The 19,330-nt window shown below is 43.6% G+C and overlaps 1 protein-coding gene across 1 annotated transcript; it reads right to left on the reverse strand.

Annotated features, from left to right (window-relative positions):
• Positions 1–3,383: 3,383 nt before the first annotated feature.
• LOC139705509 (uncharacterized) lies at positions 3,384–19,108 on the reverse strand. The gene is made up of 10 exons (XM_071611738.1): positions 19,066–19,108; positions 16,887–17,020; positions 15,167–15,248; positions 13,237–13,335; positions 12,654–12,679; positions 12,475–12,562; positions 10,296–10,369; positions 8,516–8,597; positions 5,823–6,683; positions 3,384–3,710 (listed from the first exon to the last, which is right to left on the reverse strand). Exons 1-9 carry the CDS (start codon positions 19,106–19,108, stop codon positions 6,544–6,546), a joined length of 768 nt encoding a protein of 255 aa, XP_071467839.1. The 3' UTR covers positions 3,384–3,710; positions 5,823–6,543.
• Positions 19,109–19,330: the final 222 nt, after the last annotated feature.

The raw sequence follows: 19,330 nt of genomic DNA on the forward strand, positions 1-19,330 counted from the left end.
TCACAGGAGAAGACAGAGGGCCCAGTTCTATGAAACAATGGATGGTAAGATTAAAGTCTCAAAGTATGGTAAAGCAAAGGGAAAGAGTCGACTGTGTTATCGCAGAAGTATTTCCTACCCATAACTTTCCATACTTAAAACTTCTGGGAAGGCCCATGAAAAATAAGTCTTTGGATACTCAAAAGTATGAGCTCTACAAAGTCTTCTGTTCCCACCGAGTCTGCTTTCCTATATCTTGGTCATCTTTCAAGGATTTCCATGAAATGACTCTCTCACAAAATGAGCTCTGAATAGGGTCAGGTGTCACTCAGCACTAGAGCACATTTGTAGCTTGCTAAGAGCTCTGGATTCCATCGCACTATGTCCCCCTCCCAGAATAGGGAAGGAGATGAGAGCTGTCTTTTTGAAAAAAGCCAGTGCTTCTACAAACATAGAGATCCCCTCGGAACCATTGACATCACTGCAAAATGCAGGCTCCAGGCCTGCAAGTGCGGCACAGGGAAATGACTTGCTCAAGTTTGACTCCATATACCATTCTCCTCTACTTTGAATAATCTACGGACAGAGTGTACCCCCAGTTTTCATTGGAAGACAGCTGAGATGCATTCCCTGCTTCCTCATCACCGTCTCCAAATGGACCTAGCTAACTTCATGCTTGCCTTCCTCCTTTCCCTTACCCTTGTGCTTTTCAGAAAGAACCTCGACTACGGTGGTCTCCATCTTGATTGTCCACTTGATTGCCTTTGTATGGATTTCTCCCACTCCCCCTTTTCTCAAATAACCTTACAAGGACCTTCCCCCTTGTCAAGAGCCATGCTCAGAGATGAAAGCAAAACCTTGGCCTTCCATTCGTCTCCTTTGGTCCTCAGCTATCTCCCCATGGCTCTTCACTGAGGCTACATTAAGGAGAAGCCCATTCCCTGACTCCTCAGAATGTGCTCGAGGGCCAGGAGCATTGGAATCACCTTAGAACCCATTACAGATGCAGAATTCAAGACCTGCCGAATTGCAATGCGTATCTTGAACCTGGTCCCCAACAGATGACCCACGGGAGTGGAGAGATGCAGTCTGTGGGAGTCCAACCCTAAATTCTTCAACTTCAACTGCCTATTAGGAATCGAGCCACAGTCTCCACTCTACCAGGTCCCCCAAACCAAAGATGTACAAGGAGTCAATTTTTCCAGTGGATCTTCGGTCAGGCTGGCACCTTGGTGATCAATCCATAACCAACCCTACACTTCCCAAGTCCACGAGGGTGCTCCAAAGAATACCAGCGTTTCTTAGGATGTTCAATTGTGTTTGTGGCTGTGGGAACATGTCAGTTTACCGGTGGTCCATCAAGGTAGCTCTGCATGACCTGGGACTGAGTTCCTAAACGCCTTTCTCACCAGGAGGAAGACAGGAAGATTGGAATAACTGGCACTACATCTAATGCCAAGTTTGGTCCCTGAAGCTCACAAGGCTTTCTGGCATCTCTAATATGCTTCTCTCCCTCTCTCTCTCTTTCTCTCTCTGTAGCCAGTCATCTGAGTATCCCCCCTTCACGGTGCACACCTGCTTGCTTCTTTTCTCTCCATTGACTCCCGGTACTCTGTTTTGCTCCTTCTTTAATCCACCTTCTACTGTCCCCTCCAGTGTTTCCCAACCTTAGTCTGCTCAGGTTTTGAATCATTGGTTCCAATCACCTCATGACACTCTGGATGTTACCTGTCCCTCAAAAGGCAGGAGATGTACCCATTGTTACCTTCCACTACTCAGTAGATTCCTGTCTTCCACTATTCAAATAGACTGCTGCTTAGGATTGAAATAAACATGCTGTCCACTGTAATTTTTTATATGAAAAATATAAAGGCTCTTACCTTCCAGAGTATGTGCTTCCATTTCAATCGTATCCTCAGAGGAACAATCCAAGCTCTCTCCTGAGCAAATCTCAGAGACTCTCTGGTAAAATTAATATGAAAATTGATAGCATTTAAAATTAATATCAATAACCGATTCTGAATCAGCATTTTAAAGCAGACATGTCACTTGGGCTGTGCACGTCAGTAAGGATTAACAAACTAGACAAGTCTAATCTTCCAAAATTGAACGATTGAAAAGAGATCTCCATATATCCTCCCCCATGAAGACCAACTTTCATCTTCACATGGCTACTGACTCTGAAAGGAGAACGCCACCACAGAAGAAACACATTCTCCCAAAACATACTATCTGATGCGCGAAACTGCGCAGACATACTACTCCTGTAACACCTAACCCGACTCAATGTTTTCTAGCATAAAGGAGAGAATGATATTTAAAATATACTGGAACACATTCTGACAAATTCGGATATCAGCCAGCATTACACACTGGCAACATTCTGATGACAGGACATTTGTGATAGAATCACATAGGTTTGTAAGACAATTGGAATTATGCTATGCTGAAGGGAAACAGAAGACTGTTACCTGGGCCTCCTTAGCTGAACAAAAATTTTTGCAATCTAAATCACCTTTGGGGAAATTTTTACTGAGAGGAAGACCCATCCATCTCATATGATGATAAAATTAGGGAGAGAAAGGTTTCTCCATTTTGCATTTACCTAACTTGGGCTTAATGATGTGGTTGTGTAGGCAGCACTTTTTAGTCAAAAAGAAAACAGTGACAGAAAAGGGTACCAAGGCATAAAATTGATTTTGAGTACACATTTTCAAGACGCCCTGGTACATGAAAATTGAATATGCCAGGAGACAGGCACAAAAAGAGTTCGGAAGAATGTAGCAGGGCAACTCAGAATATCATGGGAATGAAAATGGCTTTCCTGATTGCATAGTCCGAACATTCACTGTGGTTCTATGGGAAAGCACAGGTTTCTTTTCTTTTCTTTCTTTTCTTTTCTTTCATTCTTTCTTTATTTCCTTCTTTCTTTCTTTCTTTCTTTCTCTTTATTTCTTTCTTTATTTTTAAATATTCATTTTCTATCCTGCTCCTTTTGTCAATTTGTTTATTACTTCTGCAGTCCTTTGGGGGAGTTTCTTGGATCTTCGAGATACAAGATCCTATTCTTGTGCCAACAGTAATATTTTAACATCTTCCTTTCCTATTCTTGCCCCTTCCCCCATTTTCTCATGGCTCTCTTGCCTGAATGCTCAGGAAGCTGTGTTCCAGAATTGACCCAGTTCTCTAATGGGGAATAGACACTGAAGACAAGGCCTCTTGAAATCCATGGCCCTTGGTTAGAGGCTAGTGGTATAATCCTAACCTTTTGGGCCACAAGTAGGGACCACACTTGAACATGAGTCCATTCGGTGGCCATTGGTGTTTTTCATTAGTTCATCATAATAACCAGCTGTTACATCAGTCTAATATTTGATCAGAAGTCATTGATCATTTAAGGAGGTTATCCAAATGGAAGCAGAAAACACCAAGCAATTTTAGGCCTCAGACCTAAGGAGCAACTAGTTCAATAAGGTACCATGAATTCTGAAATGGTTTGCACGTTCTTAAACTTTCCAAGTGTTTTTAGACCTAAGGATTCAGTGATGATCTCGGCTTGATGAGAATAGTCAGAGAGGTCATTTCATGGGGCCTACTGTCCATTAGTAGAGCAAGGCAAATGTTGGGTAGCCAGGAAGGGAAATGGACATGTTTACATACCTTTGGCTTCCGCTTCTTGGAACCACCAAGGGTTGTGCCCGCTTCCTCTGCCTTCACATTGAAATGTGGTTCTGCTGACAAATATGCAGATTTACATAAATGAATTAGAACATCCTGAACAGTGATGCTGTGTCCTAATGGAAATACATAGGTCTAACAGTAATTCACTTCTCTTTTCCCACACATGCATTTACGTGCAGCTTCACTTTCAGCTGAATGCTGATTTTAGTACTTACATTGCTACCGTGTGTGAGTGAGTGATCCTGGAATGGAACCCATGGACTTTGGCATGCTTGGCAAACATTCTGCCACCGGATTTCCTCCCTTGGGATCTTACGCTAGGTATTAGGAAAACCATTGGATGAACCTGACATAAATTTCCTAGGTACACAGATTGGTGTTTCTTGCATTGCTCTTTGGCTAGCAATTTACTTGTTTTTCCACTGGATGATTCCCTTAGTTCTGGATCATCATGATTTCTGGATTGCAGGGAACAACATTATGGGTCCCATCCTCAGTCAATGGTATCAGTCACCATTGCCAAGAGTCTTGATTTACTTGACCTGATAGTTGACTGAGCTCCTGGTAAGTGCTAGTGTGGATAAAAGACTTCAGATGTGGTGGTGTTCCTGCAGGTAGGGCCAGAGCAGTGTCTCAATGAGTGAGCATGGGGGGCAGCCATGGGTCGGAAATGGTGACAGCAAGGAAGGGATTTGCAAGGGAGAGAAAGAGACCATGATTCAATGGCATCTGCATGGCTCAAAACAAATACAGTTGGAGTCGTGTCAAGTGACTGAAAGGACAGGGGACAGGGATGCATACACTGAGAGAGGCCCAATTTACACTCTGAAAGGTTTCTAGTTTACTTGACAACACTGGGAGCATCACGTGCATAAAACATCATTGCATAAAGGCAGCATGGGTACACCGAGGTTCATGCCTCATATGTGCAGTGTAGCGAGAACCACATGACAAATCCCCTGGGTACATCGAATGCGAGGAGCCTGTGCCAAATTGGTGGCGAATGTGTAGAAGGCAACCGCCCAATAAAATATCGATGCACACCTGGACTGGGGGAAGGTATGTATGCAGACACGTAGAGGACACGAAGTCGTCGGTGTGAGGGAACAAAGAGCTTTTTAAGTGAATTCAACTAAAAATCTGTGTCCCTAGAACGGGACATCATTTCACAAGTCTACAAAACTTATCCAATCAGAAGGGACATGAAATAGAGAACAGGATTCAGGTTTTTGTGTTCACCATCTGGTTTCTGTCCTGCTCAGCTGCCTACACTGAGGAAAGTGTTCTTCATGTTTGGCGTGCGATGTCCTGAGCCTTGGAATTGCCAAACTCCTCAATGAATCAGAAGAGCTGGCATTCAGGCTCAGTGGTAGAGAAACTGCTTCACATGTCAAGGTCCTGGGTTCAATTCCCTCCCTTGAAAATGATTATTACAGGCATGAATAGGAATAGGATCCATGGCATCAATGTCGTGAAGGAGGAACTTTGGATGGGCAGCCTCAGAGACCATGCGAGGAAGTTATTGCCTATGTCCTAATAATACAATACTTTTTCTATAGGAAAGAGGAGAGGGGAAATGTATAGTGATGTAACATATTAAGTGAGTGCAGAATAAAGCACACAGAAGGAGGAGGTCACTGACTGAGTAAATCCGTGCATAGAGCACAATGTGGTTGTGAGCCATCAAAGAATATGCTGGGTGTCACGGTAGCACGCAATCTGATTGTTTTTACGTGGCTTCTTCATATGTCTCACTGGCTCACCATCTATTTTTGTGTCCAAGTCCAATATGGACCTCCGTCTCTCAGGAGCCTGACACTACCGCCTAGCTGTCCACTGCACATCTGGAAACTCTGCAGCACCTTAGCCTAAGCTTCCTCATTCATGATTATAAATCCCTAAATACAGTGGTGGATCTTGGGTTTTACACACAACTGAGTTAATGGTTGCCTTCAATGGTATTTTTCTTACATTGATAAAGGCAATTCTGTACCAACGTGAATGCCCAGGTTGACATTGGCCTTTTCTGTATCCAATCTCCCCTTCCAGTGGGGGATACAAAAGAATGAGGAATGGGAGCCTTTCAGAGGTTTTCACTTAATGCCAACATTTCAGGTGTTTCCATAGACGCCTTTGCAAAGAACTCCTAGTGCAAAATGTACCTGATGTAATAGTCTTGACATCCTTCTTCCTGGCACCCTTCATCTCTATGTCTGTAGTTTCACGAGAATGTCTCAATCCAGTGGGATGCTGGATGGGTTTGGGAAAATGATATCCAATAAATGCTGTGTATTTACTGCAATGTGTAGGTCATAGGAAGAGAAGCGCAAGGTGCAATTACCTTCAAGGAAGGAGCCGTCTGAGATACTGAAAAGGAAAAGGGACATAGAGTCAATTAGCCATGCATGTGACAAAACCAGCCATACCTTGGTCTCATATTAAGAAGGAGCTGGACACTCATGCTTCACTTTGGGATTAACTTTGGTAGCCTTTGGCCCTTTAGGGTTTGTGTGCATATTTCCTGGTTTTGGGTTCTCAAAACCACAAGGCTGCATGGTAGCACCTTAAACAGGGGCAGAAACGTAGGTTGAATCAACACAAGCAGTGAAGTTTCCAACCCTGAGACTCTTTTCAATAGCCATAAATCAAAGAGGAAAGCGAATGGATGCCAACAGAAAGAGGCACAGTGAGGAAGGATGTGATGGCAGATATCTTCGTTGATACATAAGGGAGTTCTTCAGTGCGCTGCACTCCCAACACCTGTGCTGTTCCTCCAGTTGTACTAGAAGTCAGTGAGCACCAATTGTGTAGAGTCCAGTGAAAGGGGTCATCCATTTCTGATCCAAGAACTTTCCCTCCACCGATTGGCTGAGATATACACTTTCAGCAGAAGGGCTCATTAAAAACATTCTTGATTTCCATACCCACGGGGGACACTGGTGTGCCCTCCTTTCTTGCATCCTCTGCTTTAGGCAACTTGGGCTTGCTTGATGCAATCACAGGAGAAGACAGAGGGCCCAGTTCTATGAAACAATGGATGGTAAGATTAAAGTCTCAAAGTATGGTAAAGCAAAGGGAAAGAGTCGACTGTGTTATCGCAGAAGTATTTCCTACCCATAACTTTCCATACTTAAAACTTCTGGGAAGGCCCATGAAAAATAAGTCTTTGGATACTCAAAAGTATGAGCTCTACAAAGTCTTCTGTTCCCACCGAGTCTGCTTTCCTATATCTTGGTCATCTTTCAAGGATTTCCATGAAATGACTCTCTCACAAAATGAGCTCTGAATAGGGTCAGGTGTCACTCAGCACTAGAGCACATTTGTAGCTTGCTAAGAGCTCTGGATTCCATCGCACTATGTCCCCCTCCCAGAATAGGGAAGGAGATGAGAGCTGTCTTTTTGAAAAAAGCCAGTGCTTCTACAAACATAGAGATCCCCTCGGAACCATTGACATCACTGCAAAATGCAGGCTCCAGGCCTGCAAGTGCGGCACAGGGAAATGACTTGCTCAAGTTTGACTCCATATACCATTCTCCTCTACTTTGAATAATCTACGGACAGAGTGTACCCCCAGTTTTCATTGGAAGACAGCTGAGATGCATTCCCTGCTTCCTCATCACCGTCTCCAAATGGACCTAGCTAACTTCATGCTTGCCTTCCTCCTTTCCCTTACCCTTGTGCTTTTCAGAAAGAACCTCGACTACGGTGGTCTCCATCTTGATTGTCCACTTGATTGCCTTTGTATGGATTTCTCCCACTCCCCCTTTTCTCAAATAACCTTACAAGGACCTTCCCCCTTGTCAAGAGCCATGCTCAGAGATGAAAGCAAAACCTTGGCCTTCCATTCGTCTCCTTTGGTCCTCAGCTATCTCCCCATGGCTCTTCACTGAGGCTACATTAAGGAGAAGCCCATTCCCTGACTCCTCAGAATGTGCTCGAGGGCCAGGAGCATTGGAATCACCTTAGAACCCATTACAGATGCAGAATTCAAGACCTGCCGAATTGCAATGCGTATCTTGAACCTGGTCCCCAACAGATGACCCACGGGAGTGGAGAGATGCAGTCTGTGGGAGTCCAACCCTAAATTCTTCAACTTCAACTGCCTATTAGGAATCGAGCCACAGTCTCCACTCTACCAGGTCCCCCAAACCAAAGATGTACAAGGAGTCAATTTTTCCAGTGGATCTTCGGTCAGGCTGGCACCTTGGTGATCAATCCATAACCAACCCTACACTTCCCAAGTCCACGAGGGTGCTCCAAAGAATACCAGCGTTTCTTAGGATGTTCAATTGTGTTTGTGGCTGTGGGAACATGTCAGTTTACCGGTGGTCCATCAAGGTAGCTCTGCATGACCTGGGACTGAGTTCCTAAACGCCTTTCTCACCAGGAGGAAGACAGGAAGATTGGAATAACTGGCACTACATCTAATGCCAAGTTTGGTCCCTGAAGCTCACAAGGCTTTCTGGCATCTCTAATATGCTTCTCTCCCTCTCTCTCTCTTTCTCTCTCTGTAGCCAGTCATCTGAGTATCCCCCCTTCACGGTGCACACCTGCTTGCTTCTTTTCTCTCCATTGACTCCCGGTACTCTGTTTTGCTCCTTCTTTAATCCACCTTCTACTGTCCCCTCCAGTGTTTCCCAACCTTAGTCTGCTCAGGTTTTGAATCATTGGTTCCAATCACCTCATGACACTCTGGATGTTACCTGTCCCTCAAAAGGCAGGAGATGTACCCATTGTTACCTTCCACTACTCAGTAGATTCCTGTCTTCCACTATTCAAATAGACTGCTGCTTAGGATTGAAATAAATATGCTGTCCACTGTAATTTTTTATATGAAAAATATAAAGGCTCTTACCTTCCAGAGTATGTGCTTCCATTTCAATCGTATCCTCAGAGGAACAATCCAAGCTCTCTCCTGAGCAAATCTCAGAGACTCTCTGGTAAAATTAATATGAAAATTGATAGCATTTAAAATTAATATCAATAACCGATTCTGAATCAGCATTTTAAAGCAGACATGTCACTTGGGCTGTGCACGTCAGTAAGGATTAACAAACTAGACAAGTCTAATCTTCCAAAATTGAACGATTGAAAAGAGATCTCCATATATCCTCCCCCATGAAGACCAACTTTCATCTTCACATGGCTACTGACTCTGAAAGGAGAACGCCACCACAGAAGAAACACATTCTCCCAAAACATACTATCTGATGCGCGAAACTGCGCAGACATACTACTCCTGTAACACCTAACCCGACTCAATGTTTTCTAGCATAAAGGAGAGAATGATATTTAAAATATACTGGAACACATTCTGACAAATTCGGATATCAGCCAGCATTACACACTGGCAACATTCTGATGACAGGACATTTGTGATAGAATCACATAGGTTTGTAAGACAATTGGAATTATGCTATGCTGAAGGGAAACAGAAGACTGTTACCTGGGCCTCCTTAGCTGAACAAAAATTTTTGCAATCTAAATCACCTTTGGGGAAATTTTTACTGAGAGGAAGACCCATCCATCTCATATGATGATAAAATTAGGGAGAGAAAGGTTTCTCCATTTTGCATTTACCTAACTTGGGCTTAATGATGTGGTTGTGTAGGCAGCACTTTTTAGTCAAAAAGAAAACAGTGACAGAAAAGGGTACCAAGGCATAAAATTGATTTTGAGTACACATTTTCAAGACGCCCTGGTACATGAAAATTGAATATGCCAGGAGACAGGCACAAAAAGAGTTCGGAAGAATGTAGCAGGGCAACTCAGAATATCATGGGAATGAAAATGGCTTTCCTGATTGCATAGTCCGAACATTCACTGTGGTTCTATGGGAAAGCACAGGTTTCTTTTCTTTTCTTTCTTTTCTTTTCTTTCATTCTTTCTTTATTTCCTTCTTTCTTTCTTTCTTTCTTTCTCTTTATTTCTTTCTTTATTTTTAAATATTCATTTTCTATCCTGCTCCTTTTGTCAATTTGTTTATTACTTCTGCAGTCCTTTGGGGGAGTTTCTTGGATCTTCGAGATACAAGATCCTATTCTTGTGCCAACAGTAATATTTTAACATCTTCCTTTCCTATTCTTGCCCCTTCCCCCATTTTCTCATGGCTCTCTTGCCTGAATGCTCAGGAAGCTGTGTTCCAGAATTGACCCAGTTCTCTAATGGGGTATAGACACTGAAGACAAGGCCTCTTGAAATCCATGGCCCTTGGTTAGAGGCTAGTGGTATAATCCTAACCTTTTGGGCCACAAGTAGGGACCACACTTGAACATGAGTCCATTCGGTGGCCATTGGTGTTTTTCATTAGTTCATCATAATAACCAGCTGTTACATCAGTCTAATATTTGATCAGAAGTCATTGATCATTTAAGGAGGTTATCCAAATGGAAGCAGAAAACACCAAGCAATTTTAGGCCTCAGACCTAAGGAGCAACTAGTTCAATAAGGTACCATGAATTCTGAAATGGTTTGCACGTTCTTAAACTTTCCAAGTGTTTTTAGACCTAAGGATTCAGTGATGATCTCGGCTTGATGAGAATAGTCAGAGAGGTCATTTCATGGGGCCTACTGTCCATTAGTAGAGCAAGGCAAATGTTGGGTAGCCAGGAAGGGAAATGGACATGTTTACATACCTTTGGCTTCCGCTTCTTGGAACCACCAAGGGTTGTGCCCGCTTCCTCTGCCTTCACATTGAAATGTGGTTCTGCTGACAAATATGCAGATTTACATAAATGAATTAGAACATCCTGAACAGTGATGCTGTGTCCTAATGGAAATACATAGGTCTAACAGTAATTCACTTCTCTTTTCCCACACATGCATTTACGTGCAGCATCACTTTCAGCTGAATGCTGATTTTAGTACTTACATTGCTACCGTGTGTGAGTGAGTGATCCTGCAATGGAACCCATGGACTTTGGCATGCTTGGCAAACATTCTGTCACCGGATTTCCTCCCTTGGGATCTTACGCTAGGTATTAGGAAAACCATTGGATGAACCTGACATAAATTTCCTAGGTACACAGATTGGTGTTTCTTGCATTGCTCTTTGGCTAGCAATTTACTTGTTTTTCCACTGGATGATTCCCTTAGTTCTGGATCATCATGATTTCTGGATTGCAGGGAACAACATTATGGGTCCCATCCTCAGTCAATGGTATCAGTCACCATTGCCAAGAGTCTTGATTTACTTGACCTGATAGTTGACTGAGCTCCTGGTAAGTGCTAGTGTGGATAAAAGACTTCAGATGTGGTGGTGTTCCTGCAGGTAGGGCCAGAGCAGTGTCTCAATGAGTGAGCATGGGGGGCAGCCATGGGTCGGAAATGGTGACAGCAAGGAAGGGATTTGCAAGGGAGAGAAAGAGACCATGATTCAATGGCATCTGCATGGCTCAAAACAAATACAGTTGGAGTCGTGTCAAGTGACTGAAAGGACAGGGGACAGTGATGCATACACTGAGAGAGGCCCAATTTACACTCTGAAAGGTTTCTAGTTTACTTGACAACACTGGGAGCATCACGTGCATAAAACATCATTGCATAAAGGCAGCATGGGTACACCGAGGTTCATGCCTCATATGTGCAGTGTAGCGAGAACCACATGACAAATCCCCTGGGTACATCGAATGCGAGGGGCCTGTGCCAAATTGGTGGCGAATGTGTAGAAGGCAACCGCCCAATAAAATATCGATGCACACCTGGACTGGGGGAAGGTATGCAGACACGTAGAGGACACAAAGTCGTCGGTGTGAGGGAACAAAGAGCTTTTTAAGTGAATTCAACTAAAAATCTGTGTCCCTAGAACGGGACATCATTTCACAAGTCTACAAAACTTATCCAATCAGAAGGGACATGAAATAGAGAACAGGATTCAGGTTTTTGTGTTCACCATCTGGTTTCTGTCCTGCTCAGCTGCCTACACTGAGGAAAGTGTTCTTCATGTTTGGCGTGCGATGTCCTGAGCCTTGGAATTGCCAAACTCCTCAATGAATCAGAAGAGCTGGCATTCAGGCTCAGTGGTAGAGAAACTGCTTCGCATGTCAAGGTCCTGGGTTCAATTCCCTCCCTTGAAAATGATTATTACAGGCATGAATAGGAATAGGATCCATGGCATCAATGTCGTGAAGGAGGAACTTTGGATGGGCAGCCTCAGAGACCATGCGAGGAAGTTATTGCCTATGTCCTAATAATACAATACTTTTTCTATAGGAAAGAGGAGAGGGGAAATGTATAGTGATGTAACATATTAAGTGAGTGCAGAATAAAGCACACAGAAGGAGGAGGTCACTGACTGAGTAAATCCGTGCATAGAGCACAATGTGGTTGTGAGCCATCAAAGAATATGCTGGGTGTCACGGTAGCACGCAATCTGATTGTTTTTACGTGGCTTCTTCATATGTCTCACTGGCTCACCATCTATTTTTGTGTCCAAGTCCAATATGGACCTCCATCTCTCAGGAGCCTGACACTACCGCCTAGCTGTCCACTGCACATCTGGAAACTCTGCAGCACCTTAGCCTAAGCTTCCTCATTCATGATTATAAATCCCTAAATACAGTGGTGGATCTTGGGTTTTACACACAACTGAGTTAATGGTTGCCTTCAATGGTATTTTTCTTACATTGATAAAGGCAATTCTGTACCAACGTGAATGCCCAGGTTGACATTGGCCTTTTCTGTATCCAATCTCCCCTTCCAATGGGGGATACAAAAGAATGAGGAATGGGAGCCTTTCAGAGGTTTTCACTTAATGCCAACATTTCAGGTGTTTCCATAGACGCCTTTGCAAAGAACTCCTAGTGCAAAATGTACCTGATGTAATAGTCTTGACATCCTTCTTCCTGGCACCCTTCATCTCTATGTCTGTAGTTTCACGAGAATGTCTCAATCCAGTGGGATGCTGGATGGGTTTGGGAAAATGATATCCAATAAATGCTGTGTATTTACTGCAATATGTAGGTCATAGGAAGAGAAGCGCAAGGTGCAATTACCTTCAAGGAAGGAGCCGTCTGAGATACTGAAAAGGAAAAGGGACATAGAGTCAATTAGCCATGCATGTGACAAAACCAGCCATACCTTGGTCTCATATTAAGAAGGAGCTGGACACTCATGCTTCACTTTGGGATTAACTTTGGTAGCCTTTGGCCCTTTAGGGTTTGTGTGCATATTTCCTGGTTTTGGGTTCTCAAAACCACAAGGCTGCATGGTAGCACCTTAAACAGGGGCAGAAACGTAGGTTGAATCAACACAAGCAGTGAAGTTTCCAACCCTGAGACTCTTTTCAATAACCATAAATCAAAGAGGAAAGCGAATGGATGCCAACAGAAAGAGGCACAGTGAGGAAGGATGTGATGGCAGATATCTTCGTTGATACTTAAGGGAGTTCTTCAGTGCGCTGCACTCCCAACACCTGTGCTGTTCCTCCAGTTGTACTAGAAGTCAGTGAGCACCAATTGTGTAGAGTCCAGTGAAAGGGGTCATCCATTTCTGATCCAAGAACTTTCCCTCCACCGATTGGCTGAGATATACACTTTCAGCAGAAGGGCTCATTGAAAACATTCTTGATTTCCATACCCACGGGGGACACTGGTGTGCCCTCCTTTCTTGCATCCTCTGCTTTAGGCAACTTGGGCTTGCTTGATGCAATCACAGGAGAAGACAGAGGGCCCAGTTCTATGAAACAATGGATGGTAAGATTAAAGTCTCAAACTATGGTAAAGCAAAGGGAAAGAGTCGACTGTGTTATCGCAGAAGTATTTTCTACCCATAACTTTCCATACTTAAAACTTCTGGGAAGGCCCATGAAAAATAAGTCTTTGGATACTCAAAAGTATGAGCTCTACAAAGTCTTCTGTTCCCACCGAGTCTGCTTTCCTATATCTTGGTCATCTTTCAAGGATTTCCATGAAATGACTCTCTCACAAAATGAGCTCTGAATAGGGTCAGGTGTCACTCAGCACTAGAGCACATTTGTAGCTTGCTAAGAGCTCTGGATTCCATCGCACTATGTCCCCCTCCCAGAATAGGGAAGGAGATGAGAGCTGTCTTTTTGAAAAAAGCCAGTGCTTCTACAAACATAGAGATCCCCTCGGAACCATTGACATCACTGCAAAATGCAGGCTCCAGGCCTGCAAGTGCGGCACAGGGAAATGACTTGCTCAAGTTTGACTCCATATACCATTCTCCTCTACTTTGAATAATCTACGGACAGAGTGTACCCCCAGTTTTCATTGGAAGACAGCTGAGATGCATTCCATGCTTCCTCATCACAGTCTCCAAATGTACCTAGCTAACTTCTTGTTTGCCTTCCTCCTTTCCCTTACCCTTCTGCTTTTCAGAAAGAACCTCGACTACGGTGGTCTCCATCTTGATTGTCCACTTGATTGCCTTTGTATGGATTTCTCCCACTCACCCTTTTCTCAAATAACCTTACAAGGACCTTCCCCCTTGTCAAGAGCCATGCTCAGAGATGAAAGCAAAACCTTGGCCTTCCATTCGTCTCCTTTGGTCCTCAGCTATCTCCCCATGGCTCTTCACTGAGGCTACATTAAGGAGAAGCCCATTCCCTGACTCCTCAGAATGTGCTCTGAGGGCCAGGAGCATTGGAATCACCTTAGAACCCATTACAGATGCAGAATTCAAGACCTGCCGAATTGCAATGCGTATCTTGAACCTGGTCCCCAACAGATGACCCACGGGAGTGGAGAGATGCAGTCTGTGGGAGTCCAACCCTAAATTCTTCAACTTCAACTGCCTATTAGGAATCGAGCCACAGTCTCCTCTCTACCAGGTCCCCCAAACCAAAGATGTATAAGGAGTCAATTTTTCCAGTGGATCTTCGGTCAGGCTGGCACCTTGGTGATCAATCCATAACCAACCCTACACTTCCCAAGTCCACGAGGGTGCTCCAAAGAATACCAGTGTTTCTTAGGATGTTCAATTCTGTTTGTGGCTGTGGGAACATGTCAGTTTACAGGTGGTCCATCAAGGTAGCTCTGCATGACCTGGGACTGAGTTCCTGAACGCCTTTCTCACCAGGAGGAAGATAGGAAGATTGGAACAACGGGCACTACATCTCATGCCAAGTTTGTTCCTGAAGCTCACAAGGCTTTCTGGCATCTCTAATATGCTTCTCTCCCTCTCTCTCTCTTTTTCTCTCTTAGCCAGTCATCTGAGTTTCCCGCCTTCACGGTGCACATCTGCTTGATTCTTTTCTCTCCATTGACTCCCTGTACTCTGTTTTGCTCCTTCTTCAATCCACCTTCTACTGTCCCCTCCAGTGTTTCCCAACCTTAGTCTGCTCAGGTTTTGGATCATTGGTTCCAATCACCTCATGACACTCTGGATGTTACCTGTCCCTCAAAAGGCAGGAGATGTACCCATTGTTACTTTCCACTACTCAGTAGATTCCTGTCTTCCACTATTCAAATAGACTGCTGCTTAGGATTGAACTAAATAGGCTGTCCACTGTAATTTTTTATATGAAAAATATAAAGGCTCTTACCTTCCAGAGTATGTGCTTCCTTTTCAATCGTATCTTCAGAGGAACCATCCACGCTCTCTCCTGAGCAAATCTCAGAGACTCTCTGGTAAAATTAATATGAAAATTGATAGCATTTAAAATTAATATCAATAACCGATTCTGAATCAGCATTTTAAAGCAGACATGTCACTTGGGCTGTGCACGTCAGTAAGGATTAACAAACTAGACAAGTCTAATCTTCCAAAATTGAATGATTGAAAAGAGATCTCCATATATCCTCCCCCATGAAGACCAACTTTCATCTTCACATGGCTACTGACTCTGAAAGGAGAACGCCACCACAGAAGAAACACATTCTCCCAAAACATACTATCTGATGCGCGAAACTGCGCAGACATACTACTCCTGTAACACCTAACCCGACTCAACGTTTTCTAGCATAAAGGAGAGAATGATATTTAAAATATACTGGAACACATTCTGACAAATTCGGATATCAGCCAGCATTACACACTGGCAACATTCTGATGACAGGACATTTGTGATAGAATCACGTAGGTTTGTAAGACAATTGGAATTATGCTATGCTGAAGGGAAACAGAACAGCGTTACCTGGGCCTCCTTAGCTGAACAAAAACTTTTGCAATCTAAGTAACGTTTGGGGAAATTTTTACTGAGAGGAAGACCCATTCATCTCATATGATGATAAAATTAGGGAGAGAAAGGTTTCTCCATTTTGCATTTACCTAACTTGGGCTTAATGATGTGGTTGTGTAGGCAGCACTTTTTAGTCAAAAAGAAAACAGTGACAGAAAAGGGTACCAAGGCATAAAATTGATTTTGAGTACACATTTTCAAGACCCCCTGGTACATGAAAATTGAATATGCCAGGAGACAGGCACAAAAAGATTTCGGAAGAATGTAGCAGGGCAACTCAGAATATCATGGGAATGAAAATGGCTTTCCTGATTGCATACTCCGAACATTCACTGTGGTTCTATGGGAAAGCACAGGTTTCTTTCTGTTCTTTTCTTTCTTGATTTCTTTTTAAATATTCATTTTCTATCCTGCTCCTTTTGTCAATTTGTTTATTACTTCTGCAGTCCTTTGGGGGAGTTTCTTGGATCTTCGAGATACAAGATCCTATTCTTGTGCCAACAGTAATATTTTAACATCTTCCTTTCCTATTCTTGCCCCTTCCCTCATTTTCTCATGGCTCTCTTGCCTGAATGCTCAGGAAGCTGTGTTCCAGAATTGACCCAGTTCTCTAATGGGGAATAGACACTGAAGACAAGGCCTATTGAAATCCATGGCCCTTGATTAGAGGCTAGTGGTATAATCCTAACCTTTTGGGCCACAAGTAGGGACCACCCTTGAACATGAGTCCATTCGGTGGCCATTGGTGTTTTTCATTAGTTCATCATAATAACCAGCTGTTACATCAGTCTAATATTTGATCAGAAGTCATTGATCATTTAAGGAGGTTATCCAAATGGAAGCAGAAAACACCAAGCAATTTTAGGCCTCAGACCTAAGGAGCAACTAGTTCAATAAGGTACCATGAATTCTGAAATGGTTTGCACGTTCTTAAACTTTCCAAGTGTTTTTAGACCTAAGGATTCAGTGATGATCTCGGCTTGATGAGAATAGTCAGAGAGGTCATTTCATGGGGCCTACTGTCCATTAGTAGAGCAAGGCAAATGTTGGGTAGCCAGGAAGGGAAATGGACATGTTTACATACCTTTGGCTTCCGCTTCTTGGAACCACCAAGGGTTGTGCCCGCTTCCTCTGCCTTCACATTGAAATGTGGTTCTGCTGACAAATATGCAGATTTCCATAAATGAATTAGAACATCCTGAACAGTGATGCTGTGTCCTAATGGAAATACATAGGTCTAACAGTAATTCACTTCTCTTTTCCCACACATGCATTTACGTGCAGCTTCACTTTCAGCTGAATGCTGATTTTAGTACTTACATTGCTACCGTGTGTGAGTGAGTGATCCTGGAATGGAACCCATGGACTTTGGCATGCTTGGCAAACATTCTGCCACCGGATTTCCTCCCTTGGGATCTTACGCTAGGTATTAGGAAAACCATTGGATGAGCCTGACATAAATTTCCTAGGTACACAGATTGGTGTTTCTTGCATTGCTCTTTGGCTAGCAATTTACTTGTTTTTCCACTGGATGATTCCCTTAGTTCTGGATCATCATGATTTCTGGATTGCAGGGAACAACATTATGGGTCCCATCCTCAGTCAATGGTATCAGTCACCATTGCCAAGAGTCTTGATTTACTTGACCTGATAGTTGACTGAGCTCCTGGTAAGTGCTAGTGTGGATAAAAGACTTCAGATGTGGTGGTGTTCCTGCAGGTAGGGCCAGAGCAGTGTCTCAATGAGTGAGCATGGGGGGCAGCCATGGGTCGGAAATGGTGACAGCAAGGAAGGGATTTGCAAGGGAGAGAAAGAGACCATGATTCAATGGCATCTGCATGGCTCAAAACAAATACAGTTGGAGTCGTGTCAAGTGACTGAAAGGACAGGGGACAGGGATGCATACACTGAGAGAGGCCCAATTTACACTCTGAAAGGTTTCTAGTTTACTTGACAACACTGGGAGCATCACGTGCATAAAACATCATTGCATAAAGGCAGCATGGGTACACCGAGGTTCATGCCTCATATGTGCAGTGTAGCGAGAACCACATGACAAATCCCCTGGGTACATCGAATGCGAGGGGCCTGTGCCAAATTGGTGGCGAATGTGTAGAAGGCAACCGCCCAATAAAATATCGATGCACACCTGGACTGGGGGAAGGTATGCAGACACGTAGAGGACACGAAGTCGTCGGTGTGAGGGAACAAAGAGCTTTTTAAGTGAATTCAACTAAAAATCTGTGTCCCTAGAACGGGACATCATTTCACAAGTCTACAAAACTTATCCAATCAGAAGGGACATGAAATAGAGAACAGGATTCAGGTTTTTGTGTTCACCATCTGGTTTCTGTCCTGCTCAGCTGCCTACACTGAGGAAAGTGTTCTTCATGTTTGGCGTGCGATGTCCTGAGCCTTGGAATTGCCAAACTCCTCAATGAATCAGAAGAGCTGGCATTCAGGCTCAGTGGTAGAGAAACTGCTTCGCATGTCAAGGTCCTGGGATCAATTCCCTCCCTTGAAAATGATTATTACAGGCATGAATAGGAATAGGATCCATGGCATCAATGTCGTGAAGGAGGAACTTTGGATGGGCAGCCTCAGAGACCATGCGAGGAAGTTATTGCCTATGTCCTAATAATACAATACTTTTTCTATAGGAAAGAGGAGAGGGGAAATGTATAGTGATGTAACATATTAAGTGAGTGCAGAATAAAGCACACAGAAGGAGGAGGTCACTGACTGAGTAAATCCGTGCATAGAGCACAATGTGGTTGTGAGCCATCAAAGAATATGCTGGGTGTCACGGTAGCACGCAATCTGATTGTTTTTACGTGGCTTCTTCATATGTCTCACTGGCTCACCATCTATTTTTGTGTCCAAGTCCAATATGGACCTCCGTCTCTCAGGAGCCTGACACTACCGCCTAGCTGTCCACTGCACATCTGGAAACTCTGCAGCACCTTAGCCTAAGCTTCCTCATTCATGATTATAAATCCCTAAATACAGTGGTGGATCTTGGGTTTTACACACAACTGAGTTAATGGTTGCCTTCAATGGTATTTTTCTTACATTGATAAAGGCAATTCTGTACCAACGTGAATGCCCAGGTGGACATTGGCCTTTTCTGTATCCAATCTCCCCTTCCAATGGGGGATACAAAAGAATGAGGAATGGGAGCCTTTCAGAGGTTTTCACTTAATGCCAACATTTCAGGTGTTTCCATAGACGCCTTTGCAAAGAACTCCTAGTGCAAAATGTACCTGATGTAATAGTCTTGACATCCTTCTTCCTGGCACCCTTCATCTCTATGTCTGTAGTTTCACGAGAATGTCTCAATCCAGTGGGATGCTGGATGGGTTTGGGAAAATGATATCCAATAAATGCTGTGTATTTACTGCAATGTGTAGGTCATAGGAAGAGAAGCGCAAGGTGCAATTACCTTCAAGGAAGGAGCCGTCTGAGATACTGAAAAGGAAAAGGGACATAGAGTCAATTAGCCATGCATGTGACAAAACCAGCCATACC

The sequence above is a fragment of the Marmota flaviventris genome, chromosome 4 (assembly GCF_047511675.1).
Source record: "Marmota flaviventris isolate mMarFla1 chromosome 4, mMarFla1.hap1, whole genome shotgun sequence".
Taxonomy (NCBI): domain Eukaryota; kingdom Metazoa; phylum Chordata; class Mammalia; order Rodentia; family Sciuridae; genus Marmota; species Marmota flaviventris.

Excerpts from the sequence above, each read along its gene's own strand:
- LOC139705509 (XM_071611738.1), bottom strand. The coding sequence starts at position 19,108 with ATGAAGGGTGCCAGGAAGAAGGATGTCAAGACTATTACATCAG. Across the intron at positions 10,370-12,474 it reads TGTCAAGACTATTACATCAG|CAGAACCACATTTCAATGTG; the intron begins GTACATTTTGCA and ends CATATTTGTCAG. Across the intron at positions 8,598-10,295 it reads CCAAGAAGCGGAAGCCAAAG|AGAGTCTCTGAGATTTGCTC; the intron begins GTATGTAAACAT and ends TAATTTTACCAG.